This window comes from Rhinolophus hipposideros, assembly GCF_964194185.1.
Source record: "Rhinolophus hipposideros genome assembly, chromosome: 7".
NCBI classification, from domain to species: domain Eukaryota; kingdom Metazoa; phylum Chordata; class Mammalia; order Chiroptera; family Rhinolophidae; genus Rhinolophus; species Rhinolophus hipposideros.
The window spans coordinates 7,870,940-7,885,077 of NC_138053.1; the positions used below are offsets into that span (position 1 = coordinate 7,870,940).

A 14,138-nucleotide genomic window follows, 5' to 3' on the forward strand; every position below is an offset into this window, starting at 1 on the left:
ATGAAATCCTCCGAGTTCCATCCTCACTAAACACCCATCACAAATCTCTCAACTCTCTTCCTGCTGCCTTCAAACCAGCCTCATTTCCTGTGATTGTATGGGCTGCAGGGGGAAAGGGTGTTCATGGATGAAAACATGCTTTGCTGAAAAGGGCAAGCCCATGTTCATTCTAGATGACACAATGGTGACAGCCACATTGACAAATGTAAAAGAAACAGGTATCTGAAATGAACGTGTCTAAACTGAGCCCATTGCCTTCCTCTCACACTGCCTCCTCCTCCTCCTGTGTCCGCCACCTCAGTGGGCCACATCACAGGCGACCTGTCACCCACACCTAGACCAGGGCATTATTCTAGATTCCTCCCTTTCCTGTACCCACCCATACTAATCCATGCCACTACCTAAGCATTTCTTAAATCTGTTGTCTCCTCTCCAGCCCTACCTCCTACTAGGTCTCCCCAAATCCTCCCTGTCCCCATTAATCTGCTCTCTGTACTGCAACCAGAGTTGATCTTTCTAAGGGAAAGCTGACCATGCCACCCCTCAACTTCAAACCATACTGTGGCTCACCATCATCTCTCTCTAGTGTGGCTTTCACTTTTCTTTTAGCCACAGAACCATTTTGCTCGAGGTGAAATCTTATTTTAGGGATGCCACATATAAAACAGGAAATGATAAGTCACTCTGTCTAAGGCAGAGGAGCAGTCTTAGAGCCCAGAATCTGTGCCACCATCTCCACTCATAGAAGGAGTTCCTTGGGGAACAGTAAGAACACCCCTGCTTTACAGGAAGGGAGTGGGACTTTAACTCTCACTCCTAAATTAGTAACAAGGCAGAAAGAGGCAAAGAGTAGGCACCTACATTCTAGTAAGGGCCACACACAACTAGGGTAGAACTCACCCATCCAAGCCCTACTAACTACCACCAGCCACCACCCTATCCCTCTTCCCAATCTACATAAGACTGGGGGTAAGGCAAGTCACACGTATATACACATGTCGAATGGACCAAATTGTACATTTTAAATATGTATAGCTATTCCTATGTCAATTCTACCTTAATGAAGCTTTGAAAGGTGGGAGCAATGAGTTATCAGCAATGTGATCTTTGAAGAGAAATACTCCCTTAAACACTGCAAATCCAGTAAGGGGTGCTCTTCTAGGAGGGAGAAGGAGTGCCTGCAGGATGGGGAGACCATCCACTCCTTGAGCTGAAAATCATAGTGTGGTTACCTCAGTGGAAGGAGAAGAGGTAGTCCTTTGATGAGCTTTACGCAAGTACCCTGGATTTGGGAACAGGTAAGACCTCAGACAAACCCTCACCTTTTCACACAGGCTGGCGTGAGCTGCCAAGTCAGCAAGGCAAGGAGGGGCTGCAGTGAGGTCTGCCTGGGCCCCTTTACCCATCATCACACTTCCTTGGGGCTCATTCCAGGATTCAGGTGAAAAAGTATGGATGCAGGGATGGGGGGGTCACGGGCCCCCAAGGGAAGGGAAGAGAATTGGGCCCAAGCAAGAAGGACTTCCCCACCACTAACAGCAGCCAAGCACACAAGCCAGACCCCACTCTGGGCCCTCAGCACCACAGGGGGCCCGGCCCTGAAGGGGGAAGAGAGGGGTGTCCTGGGAGCTAACCCACACCCTCCCCACTGCCAGCCCCAGCAAACCCCAGGCTGCCCAGCCCCAGGGACAGAAAGAGATGAGATTTGGTTTGAGACCAGAATGTTAATCTAGCCTAGCCTGGACTGGACTGATTGTTCTTACTCTCTTTTAAAAAAATATTTCAAAAATACACAAAAGTAGAGAGAATAGTGTAATAAACCACTGGACCTATCACCCCTCTGCAAACATTAACAACTAAAGGCCAATTTTGTTTCGTCTATACTGACTGCCCAACCCACGCTGGATTATTTTGAAGGAAATTCCAGATACCATATCATTTTACCCATAAATATTTCATTACATATCTCTAAAAGATAGGGACTCATATTTTTAAAAACATAGCCATAATAATTCATCACAATCTAAAGAGATATGATAATTCCTTACTGTCGTCAAACATCCAGTTAGTACGCACACCCCACCCCATTGTTGTATAATATGACTAGGTTAAAGTTTTCATCACTAAAAGTGGCCGAAACTATGAAGTCTGCCCAAGGCTTGGGTGAGGCAAGGATGAAGGCACAGCTAAAGGCAATGGTTGGAAAAAATGGAGCCCCTGCATATTTACATCCCAACGCAGTCAGATTCTTCAATAAACCTGCCGCCCACAGTGCCCCCCAGGGACCAGTCCCTGCCTGCCAATCACTGCCACCCAAAGCTTGCTTTCTACGCCCTGACCCCTCCTCCTCACAAGCTCCTCCTCCTTCAGGTTTGGCTCCCAGAGGAGGTCCCTCTCCTGGGCTCCGTACACCTGCTGCGCCCTTGGCCACACCTCTGTCTCCCCACTAGACAAGAACTTCTCAGAGGCCGGACTGCTTTCTCACCCTTTCTGTATCCTCTGGACCTAAACAGCTAAGAATGGCCAGGGCGCCTTGAATCATGACACCCCTCCTGGCCTTTTGACTATGTACACCCCACCATCCAGAACTCCCCTGGTACGCGGCCTTCTGAAAGGACCCCATCTCTTAAACACCATGCTGGCTTCTGCCCACATCTGACAATTCTACATTCATCATCTTGGCAGGGACCTCCTGGATACCCTGAGTTCATTTCCCAAGCCCCGTCTTCAAAATTTCTTCCAACTTTTCCATGATGTCCATCTCCGCCTCTTCGTCTTCCCACTCTGCTTCCCCTGCCACACCCCACCCCCACCAGCCTTGGGGTCCTCAGAGGAAGGTCGTGCTCTCATCCAAGCCCGCCTGTGCTCAGCACGCTCTCTTACCTGAGGCATCCAGATGATTTTCTGCGTCCGAAAGAAGTGGTATGTGGCTGAGAAGCGCTCATAGCCCCCTTTCAGGATATGGACAGGGTGACGGGTGAGGTGGGTCATGGCTCTGCCACACTCAATGGCAGCTCCGGCCACCAGTTCTAAGAATGGAGACCAAAGAAATGAGTGTCCCCGTTTGTCTAAAGCTTCAGTAGATGGCTGCTTTATTCTGAAAAGCAATTATCTAGGAAGCTGGAGCAAATATAAATACAGATGAGTGTTACAATTAAAATGTAAAAAGCAACTTACCACCAAGAAACTTAATCTCTGTTTTTCTGTGAATACATACCAGGGTGCCAAAAAAATGTGTACAAGTGGACACCTTGGTCAACATTGCTCAAGCAGTAGTTCTCCATAATCAGAAGCGTCTGGACGCTGATGGTAACCACTGTGAGCACCTCTTGCAATTGCAGAAGTCAACCGTGTCTTGTATTCATCTTTTGTTATTGGTATATATTGAGTATTACAATTTTAATACAGTTTTCCTTTCTTAAAATGTGTATAGATTTTTTTGGCACCGTCTGTATATAATGTATATATATATTCTGTGTGTGTGTGTGTTGTGTGCCACGTGTTGTATACCACACAATTCACCTATTTAGAGTGTACCATTCAATGGTTTTAGTATAGTCACAGGTATCTGAAGTGAACATGTCTAAACCGAGCCCACTGTCCTCTCCTCACACTGCCCCCTGCTGTGTAGTATAGTCACAGAGTTGTGTAACCATCACCACAATCAATTTTAGAACATTTTCATCACCCCAAAAAGAAACCCTGTACCAGTTAGAGGGTTTCACTCTCATTTCCCCCATAAACGCCCAGCTCTCGGCAATCACTACTCTCATTTCTCTCTATGAAGTTACCTATTCTGAACCTTTCATGTAAATGGAATCACACGTTATGTGGCACCTATGTCTGACTTCTTTCACTTAGCATGTCTTCAAAGTTCATCTATGTTGCAGCATGTGCCAGTGCCTGTTCCTTTTTATGGCTGAATAACATTCTATTGTATGGATATACCCCACCTTTTGTTTATCCATTCATCTGTTGACGGACATTTGTGTTGTTTCCATTTTTGGCTATTATAAATAATGCTGCTGTGAACACTCATGTGCAAGATTTTGTGTGAGTGTTTTCATTTCTCTTGGGTACATACCTAGGAGTGAAGTTGCTGGACCATATCATAACTCTATATTTAACTTTTGAGGAAAACGCCAAACTGTTTTCCACAGTGACTGCACCATTTTACATTCTGATCAGCAGCGTATGAGTGTTCCAATATCTCTACCTCCTCACCAACACTTGTTATCTGTCTTTTTTATTATGGCCATCCTAGTGGGCGTGAAGTGATAGCTCATGGTTTTGACAACAATTTATTCTAAAATGCCTTCATTGATCTGTGGAATTACTATTATGTTAGACTGTGTATAAATTAGATATATGATAGGACGTCTGCATAACGAAGGCAATAATGCCAAGATACCCTGAGAGCAGGATCTGACTCCTAAAGAGAAATACTGTGCAGCAGACTCTGGAGAGCAGGTTAAAAGGAGCCGGGAAGGGCATGAACTCTGACACCTACATTGAACCTTTGTCTAAGGCGAGAAGGCCAATTCCAGCAGGGGCTGCTAAGGAAGTAAGTGGCCTGAAACCCGTCTGGAGAAACAGTATTTGGAGCAAGAGCCTATAGACAACAGCAGGCCAGGAGAGAACCTATAGCTGGCGAGACAGAAGCCAAAAACCACCCCTGAGAGACTGGCTTGGAAGCCAGAGAGCTGAGTCTCCCAGGGTCTCACAGCCCCATTTCCCTCGTAAGCAAGAGACTGAGAATGACTGGGCAGGTCACAGGCCCAAGGGAGTAAGGGGGGAGCTACAGCCTTTAAACCAGATGGCTGCTTCCCTTTCAATGTTACAGACCCACTGGACGCTTATTCATGAGCAGGGGCGATAAGGTCAGAGCGGGGAGAACACCAGTTACCAGGGGACAATTAGAGACTCAACCATGAGACCATCCCAGAGCCCAAGTTATCCAGCCAAGGATGCAATGGGGTTAATATTTTTAAAACATTCAATTCGTTCATTTCTATTCCCGTTAATCCTGAGTTCTCAGTTGACATGAAGTTTCTCACACTTTGAACTGGGGAGGGGGGTGACCACCGCTCAGCGTGAGATTTAAGTTAAATTATTTGAGGTCCTTAGCCAAAAAATTACTTTGAAAGTCAGGCTTCCTTGAGGAAGGAGAAAAGGAATTCCAACAGTCTCAAAGCTTCCCTTCACAGTTGGTGTGAATGTCCTGGCCCAAGCGTGGTGGTCTATAATCCATGTGTTGCAAGGAAGGATGATTTCATATCAGGGAAATACAAGATGGGGGCCGCCCTCTGCGTGCTAAAAGGGGCTTGGAGAGAGGGTCCTAGAGGTCAAGACAAGACAAGATACTTCCTGGATTCCTAAGAAGACACATAGCTGAGGGGGTAGAAGCATCCTGGCTGGGGTGGGGGAGGGGACTACAAACAGCTTATGCCCCATTTCCCACTAGGATCCTGAGACCCCCACAGCAGAGGTGGGGAGTGGTTAACCTAATGCTGGGAATAAGGGAAGCAAGAGCAGGCCCGGGGACCAGGAGCACGTGTGGAAGGCCAGGGCAGCCTACGTAGGAGGGTACAGGGCTGAATGCCCCAGGAGCCATCGCCACACACTGCCAAGGTGGAGGGGGCCTCTTCTGACTTACACTAAACATGGACATTTTGGCCACAGGCACAGCAAGGACAAAGGCGTATGACCAAAGGCCACACAGGCTGACTTCACCTCAACCAGAGGCCAGAAGGAAATAACTACACAGAGACTGACACCTGCTTCTAGGATGTGATGAAGGCTCGCCCCATGCCCAGATCTCCTTGAAGATCATGGAGGTGGGAGCTTACCAGTGGAAAGGAGAAGGGGTGGTGAGAGAACCCTTGAAATGGTCTTTTATAAAAGACTCTGCATTTACCTGAAAGATGCCACTTCAAAGGGGGAAAATCGCCTTGAGTGGGCAAGGTATGTGCATGTGTGTGCTTTTGATTTTTGTTGTGTTGTGATTGTGCTTTCCTACCCAGTGAGACCGGGGCTCCATAGCACAGTGAGGTCATTTATAGAATGTAGAGGGGGTTCTTAGAGTTTCAGGGTCCAGCCCACAATCCTAGGATTGCAGACCAGAGCCCAGCAGAATGAGCTTGGGGAAGAGGGATGATTTCCTGGCTAAGAACCTCCTGGGAGGACTGGTTTGATTCAAGGTGGACACCTAGTGCCACCCAGTGACCGTTGCTGTGAATGTTCCAGCCCTTGGAATCACCACACATATCAGTGACTGAACCACACACAGCAGAGCCCCCAGGCCAACGGCCCGGGGTGGGAAGCCCAAAGCAGGAGCTGAATGGAGAACGCTGTGGAGCCTCAGTGAAGCACATTAGTACCAACCACATTTTAATGCTCCAGTTTGGGGCTGGAATGACTTTGTTCTTCAACATCACTACCCAGGCCTTAAAAGATTGGACAGAGCCAAACTGCCTGGGTTTGAATACTGGCCCCACCATTTACTAGGCATGGTGATTTTTCAAAAGTCTGAAAATTCTTTCAAATGCCTCCCTTTAAAAGGTTGAGTCTAATTCTCCTCCCCTCGAGGGTAGACTATACTCAGTGACTTCCTTTTAATGAATAGAATGGGACAGAAGTAATTGCATAAGCCCCAAGACTAGGTCATAAAAGGTATGTGTCTTTCCATTTCTCTCCCTCTCTCTTAGATCACTGGCTCTGGGGGAAACCAGCTGCCATGTTGCGAGGCCATGTAAGCAGTCCTATGAAGAGGTCCATGTGGCAAGGAACTGAGATGTCCTGCCACGATCAGAGTGCAACTGAGGCCTCCTGGCTATCGCCATGTGAGTGAGTCATCTCGGATACAGATCATCCTTGCCCAGTCGGACTTTCAGATGACAGCAGCCCTGGCTGACATCTTGACTACAATCTCAGGACAGACAGGATCAGACCCTTCCAGCTGAGCTGCTCCGGAATTCTGGACCCACAGAAACTATGAGATAAGTAATGTTTGTTATTTAAACTACTGAGTTTGGGGGTAATCTGCTGTGTGGCAACAGGTAACTAATTCACTAGGAGTGGGACCTTGGGCAAGTAACTTTGCCTTTCTGGGCCCCAATTTTTCTGTCTATAAACTGGGGATGTTATGTATTAGGAAACAATTCTCCATGGTCTCTCGCATTTCTACATGTCCTTTGAACAAAGGCACTAGCTCTTCAAAGATATCTGTAAAACCAACCAAGGATGGGCAGGCGTTCTGACCATTATAAAAAATTCAGGTCCCCTAAGCTCAGAGTTCTTTCCTATAATACAATGTACTACGTGGAGAGTTGTATTTGGCCCTCTTCATGTCACTGGGGTTGGGGGCACCAGCGCAGGAAAATGATGACATTCTGGCTACTTTTACTGCTCTGAGTAATAAAGTTCTTTGTCTCTGACCCAGGAGCTGCATGTCTTCGGCCAGCATCTATGAAACTGTGGCAGGCTCACCTGTCATCCTGCAAGAAAGGAAAACTCTCGGCCCCCTCCCAGTACTTCAGAGGGATGTTGTGCAGATTGCACGAGTCGACCCAGGTAGAGCACTTGGCATGGTTCCTGGCATGTGGCAAAAGTGTTCAATAACTGTGCATTATTATTCTTATTCTTGCAGCTACTGTAAAAACGCACCTTCTCTGCTTTCGTCAGACTTATCATCACCTTCATCATCATCATCTTTCAGGGTTACCTCCAGGCGGCTGGTGTTGTTATCATACACCACACAGTACTTCACACTCTCCAGATCCACAGACTCTGGGATAAGATATTTACCTGCCTTCTAAAGAAACCACAAGAGAAGCCTGTTGGAAGGTGGGTTCAGCTGAGCAAATATCCCCTATTCAGCAGCACTGGTTGGAGCGGGAGATAGGACTGTGCCCGTTTTCCTGACTTCACACAGGGGCACAGAAGCACTGAGAGCTGACAGAAAGTCTGCTCAATTACAAGGGTTTTCCACACCCACATCCTGGGCTGTGAAAAGCTGACCACAGCCTACTGGACCAGGGATAAGTGCCTGGCCAAAGAACAGTTGGTCTACGGACCTGCCAACTGAACGAACACATCATCTCTCTCTGGGGAGTGGGGTGAGGCGGGAAGTGGTTGCCCACGGGGGCCAAAGCCAAAATCCCCCATCGGAGGGCAATAAGCAGAAGTCGGAAGCAAGCAGATACAGTGAGGCCAACTGTAAACTCAAATGTCAGTTCTGTGAGAACGGGAATATTTGCCCTTTTATAAGGCATATCCTGAGCTTCTACAACACCGCCTAGCACATGGTAGGCCATAAATACGGCTAAATGAAGGAATGGACAAACAGGTCCATGAGGTCCTGCTGAGTAGTGAGGAAGTCACTAAGGCGCCATGATGGCGGACCACAGGGCAGGAACAATGGGTGCCTTCTGCCAAGGAGGGAATGAGCTCTCGCAGAACCAGACCTGCCCGCGATCCCACGAGGTATTCTAGAGCTCGGGGAGGCCTGGCTGGGCAGCAGCTGAGAGTTTAGTCCTTCTTTGTCCTCAATGCTTCCTGAAAGCCCCCACCACTCAGGGGAATCTGAGTCTGACTCTGTCTCTTATGACCTGTCTTGCTGACATAGAGGCACTGACAGAAAAACTATGGGCGGGGATAGGACAAGTGCACATCTACCAGAGGCCGTGAGGTCAGGCCCCTGAAGGTATAGACCAGGAAGGTTCTCTGGAACTCAAAGGGGAGAAATCTTATTTGTCTAAATGAATTTGGAGACTAGTGGCACTCGAAGGTCAGCAGGATTGACAGGTGATGATGAGGAAAGTGGGGTTGTGGATGTGAAGAAGAGCATGAGCAAAGGGAAAAGGTGGGAGTAGCCCACAGAGGCTGGAACAGGCTGGAGAGCAGGGAGAGACGTGGCTGTACATTCATGCATTCATTCAATAAACGTTCGTTCAGGACCTACTTTGCACTGCGCTAGGAACTGGAATACAGAGATTTTATAAAAAGGGGAGGGAATGCCTGCATTGGTGTGGAGGACTCAGAAAGGCACACAAGTTAGGAGACATCTGAGATAAGACTGCAAGGGCAAGTGGAAATTTGCCAGGTGGACGAACGCTGAAGGAGTGTTCCAGGCAGAAGGAACAGCTTCCAGTCATTCATTTGAGTCAACAAACAGGTCCTGAGCACGTCCTGGATGCCAGGGACCAGACAGAGCGTCAGGGAGACAATGATGAGCAGAGCACACACTCCGCTGTGCTCACAGGGAACCATACGTACCGTGTTTCCTAGATCTGAAGAGACCACTGGTTGTAGGATGTACCACCAATTTACCAATAGTTACAATCAGGAGTGTACGTTAAAGGAGGGATTTATGGGCATATAACAATATCTCAGGCGAGGTGGGGAGCAACTGGTCCCCAGGAAAACCTGAACAAGGGCTCCCAAGTCCAGCCCTCTCTCTCAGGCACTGCTCTCCCCCTGCACCCTCACTTCACCCTCTCAGACAACTTCCTCCTGAGGCCCAATGGCCACAAGCGCTGTTCAGACTCCCATCCTCCAAATTCCACCACCAGAATAGAAAGAGCTGCCTTCTCTAATTCCAGTTCTGATTTGCTCAGTTTCCATTCTAGGCCCATGGCTAATTACTGTGTGTTAGGCACGCCCCGGAGGAATGAGCCTCAGAAGCCCAAAATTGGTCTATTAAGATTTATTTGGCATGTTTGAACTGCGGGAGGTCAGGTTAGAAAAGACCCTAACCTGTCCGAGCAAAAAGGGGTGTGGAGTTTTATAGGAGGGGGTAAAGGAAGCTGTTCCCCCTTCCATGCTTCAGGGGGTTTCGTTGCATTGTCTCTCACAACAAAGGGTTTTGGGGCATGAGGAGCCCTCTGGTTCCACAGCCTGGGCCCCAGGCCAACGTCTGGCCTGCCCAGGCCCACCCAGGCCCACTGATCAAATACCACGCAGGCCCCTAGGAGCCAAAGTACAAAGCAAGACGAAATGACTTTTAGGATAAGATGGTTTCTACATTCCAGGTGGCTTCTCCAGGCCTAAGGCAAATACAAGCCAGCAGGTACAAGGTACAAAGCAAGACAAGATAAAGTTTCTGCTCCTAGCCCAAATATGGCCTAACACTGTGGCCAGGATCTAGATACTGTTTTAGGGCTCACCACTAGACTCCCACAGTTTGAACAGGGAAAGGAGGAGCTCCCCTAAAAAGGGGGTAGGGGGCTGCCAGGCAGAAAACAACAGATGTCTACCACATGTGCTTTTGGAGAAAAAGACACTGCCACATTAAAAGAACAAATCAATTGTCGGATATATTCCAATTTCAGAAATGTTAAAATATGGAGGAAAGTACGTACATCTTAGAACCAAGGAAACACAGCAGGGTAAGGCTATTGAGGTGTAAGAGGAGAGTGGAAGCTTACCAGAGGTAAGGTTGGAGAGGGAGGTGGAATCACACCTGCAAGACCTTGAAGGCAGAGTTGAGGGGCTCTGTGTCCTGCTGGGGGTTCCCTGCAATCTTCTGGCAAAGGCGTTGGGGAGCGGAGGGGAGAGGTGTCAGTCTAGCTGAGGGGTTCTGAGGGGCTGGGGCAGACACAATGTCTCTTTTCCAGAGTTGAGGGTGCTGCCAGAATCAAAGGAACATGCAGATATGCGAGCTGCGTTGGAAACGTAGGGCCATGTCTCATCAAGGGGCTCTGAATAGCCTGTAAAAAGCAGAGAAAGGTCTGAAATGGGGATTAAGAGCTAGAGGAGGAGGCAGAATTGAAAATCCAGAGGGGAAAAAACCTAAGATACTGAAGGATTGGGTTGGGGAAAGCTTATCCTGGAAATACACTTGAGCCAGGGCCCACACTCCCTGCCCAGTTCTGGGTGGGAAAGGGCCACAGCACGGTGGCAGTGGGAGTTCTGTGAGACAAAATTTTAGAAGTAAAATCGACAAGATAGCTAACTGCATGTTGATAGTTAAAGCTGGAAGCTTTGGTGAAATCTCTGAGCAAGAAAGTGAGCACAGAAAAGGGGACGCAGGTTACACCTGACTAGGTCAGGAGACTGAAAATAACCACATAAGACGGCGAGAACATACACGCACAAAAGATTCATAACTATGATGGGCCTGGCGGGAAGTCACATCTTTAACCTGAAGCTTCCTTCATAAAGTCAACCTTCACCTTAAGTGGGCCTGTCTATTGTCTTATTGCACCTAAGATGACATCCTTGGAATATCAGTAATCCCTTTTTCAGGACCAGACAAGAAAGTACAGAGTCCCTCATTATCATTCTTGTCCCTTGGTTAACAACTCTATGGGAACTATTACCTGTGTTGTACCCACCTGTGTGAAAGAAGTCCCTGTCTCTCCAATGTACTTTTATCCAACCCCAGTGTTTCCCCACTTTGCTTTCTCCCACCCCTTAACCTACCACCAGTGGATTTCATGTAACACTCCTCCTTTGCTTCTATGTATAAAATCAGCTGCAAACCACCATTTTGTGGAGCATTTTCTCAATCCATTGAGATTTTGCTTCCTGGCAATTGTCATCAGTTTGGCTCAAATAAACTCTTATAAGCTTTCTCTTAGGCTGGATGTTTTTTGTCGACGGAAGTATACTGACAGGTATGAAGGAGCCCAAGGATAGAGCAGTGGTTTTCTTTAGAAGAAGGACAAAGTGAAGCTAAACCAGAGACAGAGAAGAAACCAGAGAAGCAAGAAATAACCCGGAAGTCAAGGGCGGACAATGTGGTCAGGACTACAGAGCTCAGAGATGGGTCCTGAGTGAAGGCTGCCAGGCTTGGCAATGACTTGAGAGAGAAGATACCCTGTGGGGGTGGAGAAAAGGGCCTCCCTGCAGGAGTGGGGGCATGGTGACTGCTGCGAGGCTGCCTTTTTAAAAAGTTGGAATGGAGAAAATGGAAGATGAAAAGGGAAGGGATGGAAAGGGAAAAGAGGGGCCTGCCATCTTTGGGTTATAGTAACCATCTCTATGATTTACTGTCTGTTCCCTAGGTAGAACAGAAGCTCTGTGGGAACAGTGACAATGAATTAAGGGAATCTTGCATTCTCTTCTGTCCCCAGGGTCTGGAACAGTGCCTGGCATGTCAATGAGTTAAATCAATATTTGCTTCATGAAACAGCTGACCATGCTGCAGGGTGGGACACCTTAGGGAAAGTGTGAGAAGTGTGGAAGGCCCTCGTGGTGGATGCATGGAGGGGGTGGGGAGGGTTCCTGCTTCTGCTGCCAAGTGTCCAAGTAGATGCCAGCTCCTGGATCTAGGATGAACTCTCCCATTCTTCCCCCACTGCTGTAAGGTAGCCAGCGGCCCCAGATTCTGACTCTGCCAGTGTACCTTCTTCACTCGAAGGGCTGTAATCACATGGCTTTCTTCATACTCCTTTTTGGAACGCACATCTGAAAAAAAAAAGGATTTATAATAAATAACTGTATTTGCAAAAGAGTATATGACCAAACTACTTAGAGAACTTACAACATCATCATCTGCTTGTTTGGCAGATAGGTGATAGTTAGCATCAGTTTAAAACTCAAGGTGTAATTTCACTACTCAGAGCTGCCCACACCATGCCCCCTGCCCCATCACACCCACTCCCACACACACCCTTAAGGCGTAGTGAGATTTTGTGTCTTCGATTTAGGGAGGAGTTTTATATGAGGCCCAAAAGAGCAAGGAGGGGAGAAATCAAAACCAGAGAGAGCTCATACTAAATGCCCCTATGGAATTTTAGACGCAAATTCAGATTCTAGAACCTAGGAGCTAAGGTTCTAATGCCACTGCAAGGACAGAAGTTGTGTTTTCAATGGTCCTCAAAGTTGGGAAGGACATAGAATAGAAATTGAGCCTTATTCATAAATACTAAAAAACGCTGTTATCCAAAACATACAGAGTTCCTAAAATTCAACAATAAGAAAACAAACAACTCAATTAAAAAATGGACAAAATATAGCAGCAGACATCTTAACAAAGAAGATAAAGATAGCAAATAAGCATATGAAAAGATGTTCAACATCATATGTCCTCTGCGAATGGGAAATTAAAACAACGAGATACCACTACATACCTATTAGAATGTTGAAAATTCAAAACACAGACAACACCACATGCTGGTGAGGATATGAAGCAACAGGAACTCTCATTCATGGATGGTGGAAATGCAAAATGGCATGGCCATTTTGGCAGACAGTTTGGCAGTTTCTTTTTTCTTTTCTTTTTTTAAAGATTTTTATTGGGGAATATTGGGGAACAACGTGTTTTTCCAGGGCCCCTCAGCTCCAAGTCAAGACATTATCCTTCAGTCTAGTTGTGGACGGTGCAGCTCAGCTCCAAGTCCAGTTGCCATTTTCAATCTTAGCTGCAGGGGGCGCAGCCCGCCATCCCGTGCGGGAATTGAACTGGCAACCTTGTTAAGAGCTCCCGCTCTAACCAACCGAGCCATCTGGCTGCACCTTCAGTTTGGCAGTTTCTAACAAAACTAAACATTCTCTTATTAGCAATATGCTCCTTGTTATTTTCCCAAATGAGTTGAAAACTTATAACCAAACCTAAACACAGATGTTTATAGCAGCTTTATTCATAATTACCAAACCTTGGATGCAACCAAGATATCTTTAAGTAGGTGAATGGCTAAATAAACTGTGGTACATCCAGACAATGGAATATTAGGCCGTACGGAAAAGAAAAGAGCTGCCAAGCCATGAAAAGACAGAGGAAAGTTAAATGCATATATAAGTGAAAGAAGCCAATCTGAAAAGGCTATCGCTGTATGATTCCAACTATATGACATTCCTGAAAAGGCAAACTGTTGAGATAGTAAAAAGATCAGTGGTTGCCAGGAGTTAGTGGGGAAAGAGGGATGAAGAGGGAGAGCACAAAGGACTTTTAGGGCAATGAAACTACTTTGCATGATTCCTATAATGATGGATACATGTCATTATTTGTCCAAACCCACAGAATGTAGAAGACCAAGAGTGAACCCTACTGTAAACTACGAACTTTTGGTGATAATGAAGGTTCAAAGTAAGTTCATCAGTTATAACAAATATACCACACCTGTACCGGATGTTGATAGTTGGGGAGGTTGTGTATGTGGGGCCAGGGAGTATATGGGAACTCTCTGTACCTT

General features: G+C 47.0%; 1 protein-coding gene across 18 annotated transcripts in view; it reads right to left on the reverse strand.

The window, feature by feature from the left end:
- The window catches only part of STYXL1 (serine/threonine/tyrosine interacting like 1), a gene marked incomplete at its 3' end in the record, with an annotated part of 55,945 nt that overhangs the window by 21,495 nt on the left and 20,312 nt on the right, over positions 1–14,138 (reverse strand). For 13 of the 18 annotated variants that reach the window (XM_081053493.1, XM_081053495.1, XM_081053492.1 and 10 more), the window contains 3 exons: positions 12,350–12,411; positions 7,666–7,813; positions 2,884–3,029 (listed from right to left, as the gene is read on the reverse strand). In XM_081053493.1, the coding sequence (XP_080909619.1) occupies positions 2,884–3,029; positions 7,666–7,813; positions 12,350–12,411 (356 nt within the window). The remainder of the gene's footprint in view (positions 1–2,883; positions 3,030–7,665; positions 7,814–12,349; positions 12,412–14,138) is intronic. The other 5 variants (XM_081053487.1, XM_081053490.1, XM_081053489.1 and 2 more) reach the window with 1 other exon arrangement.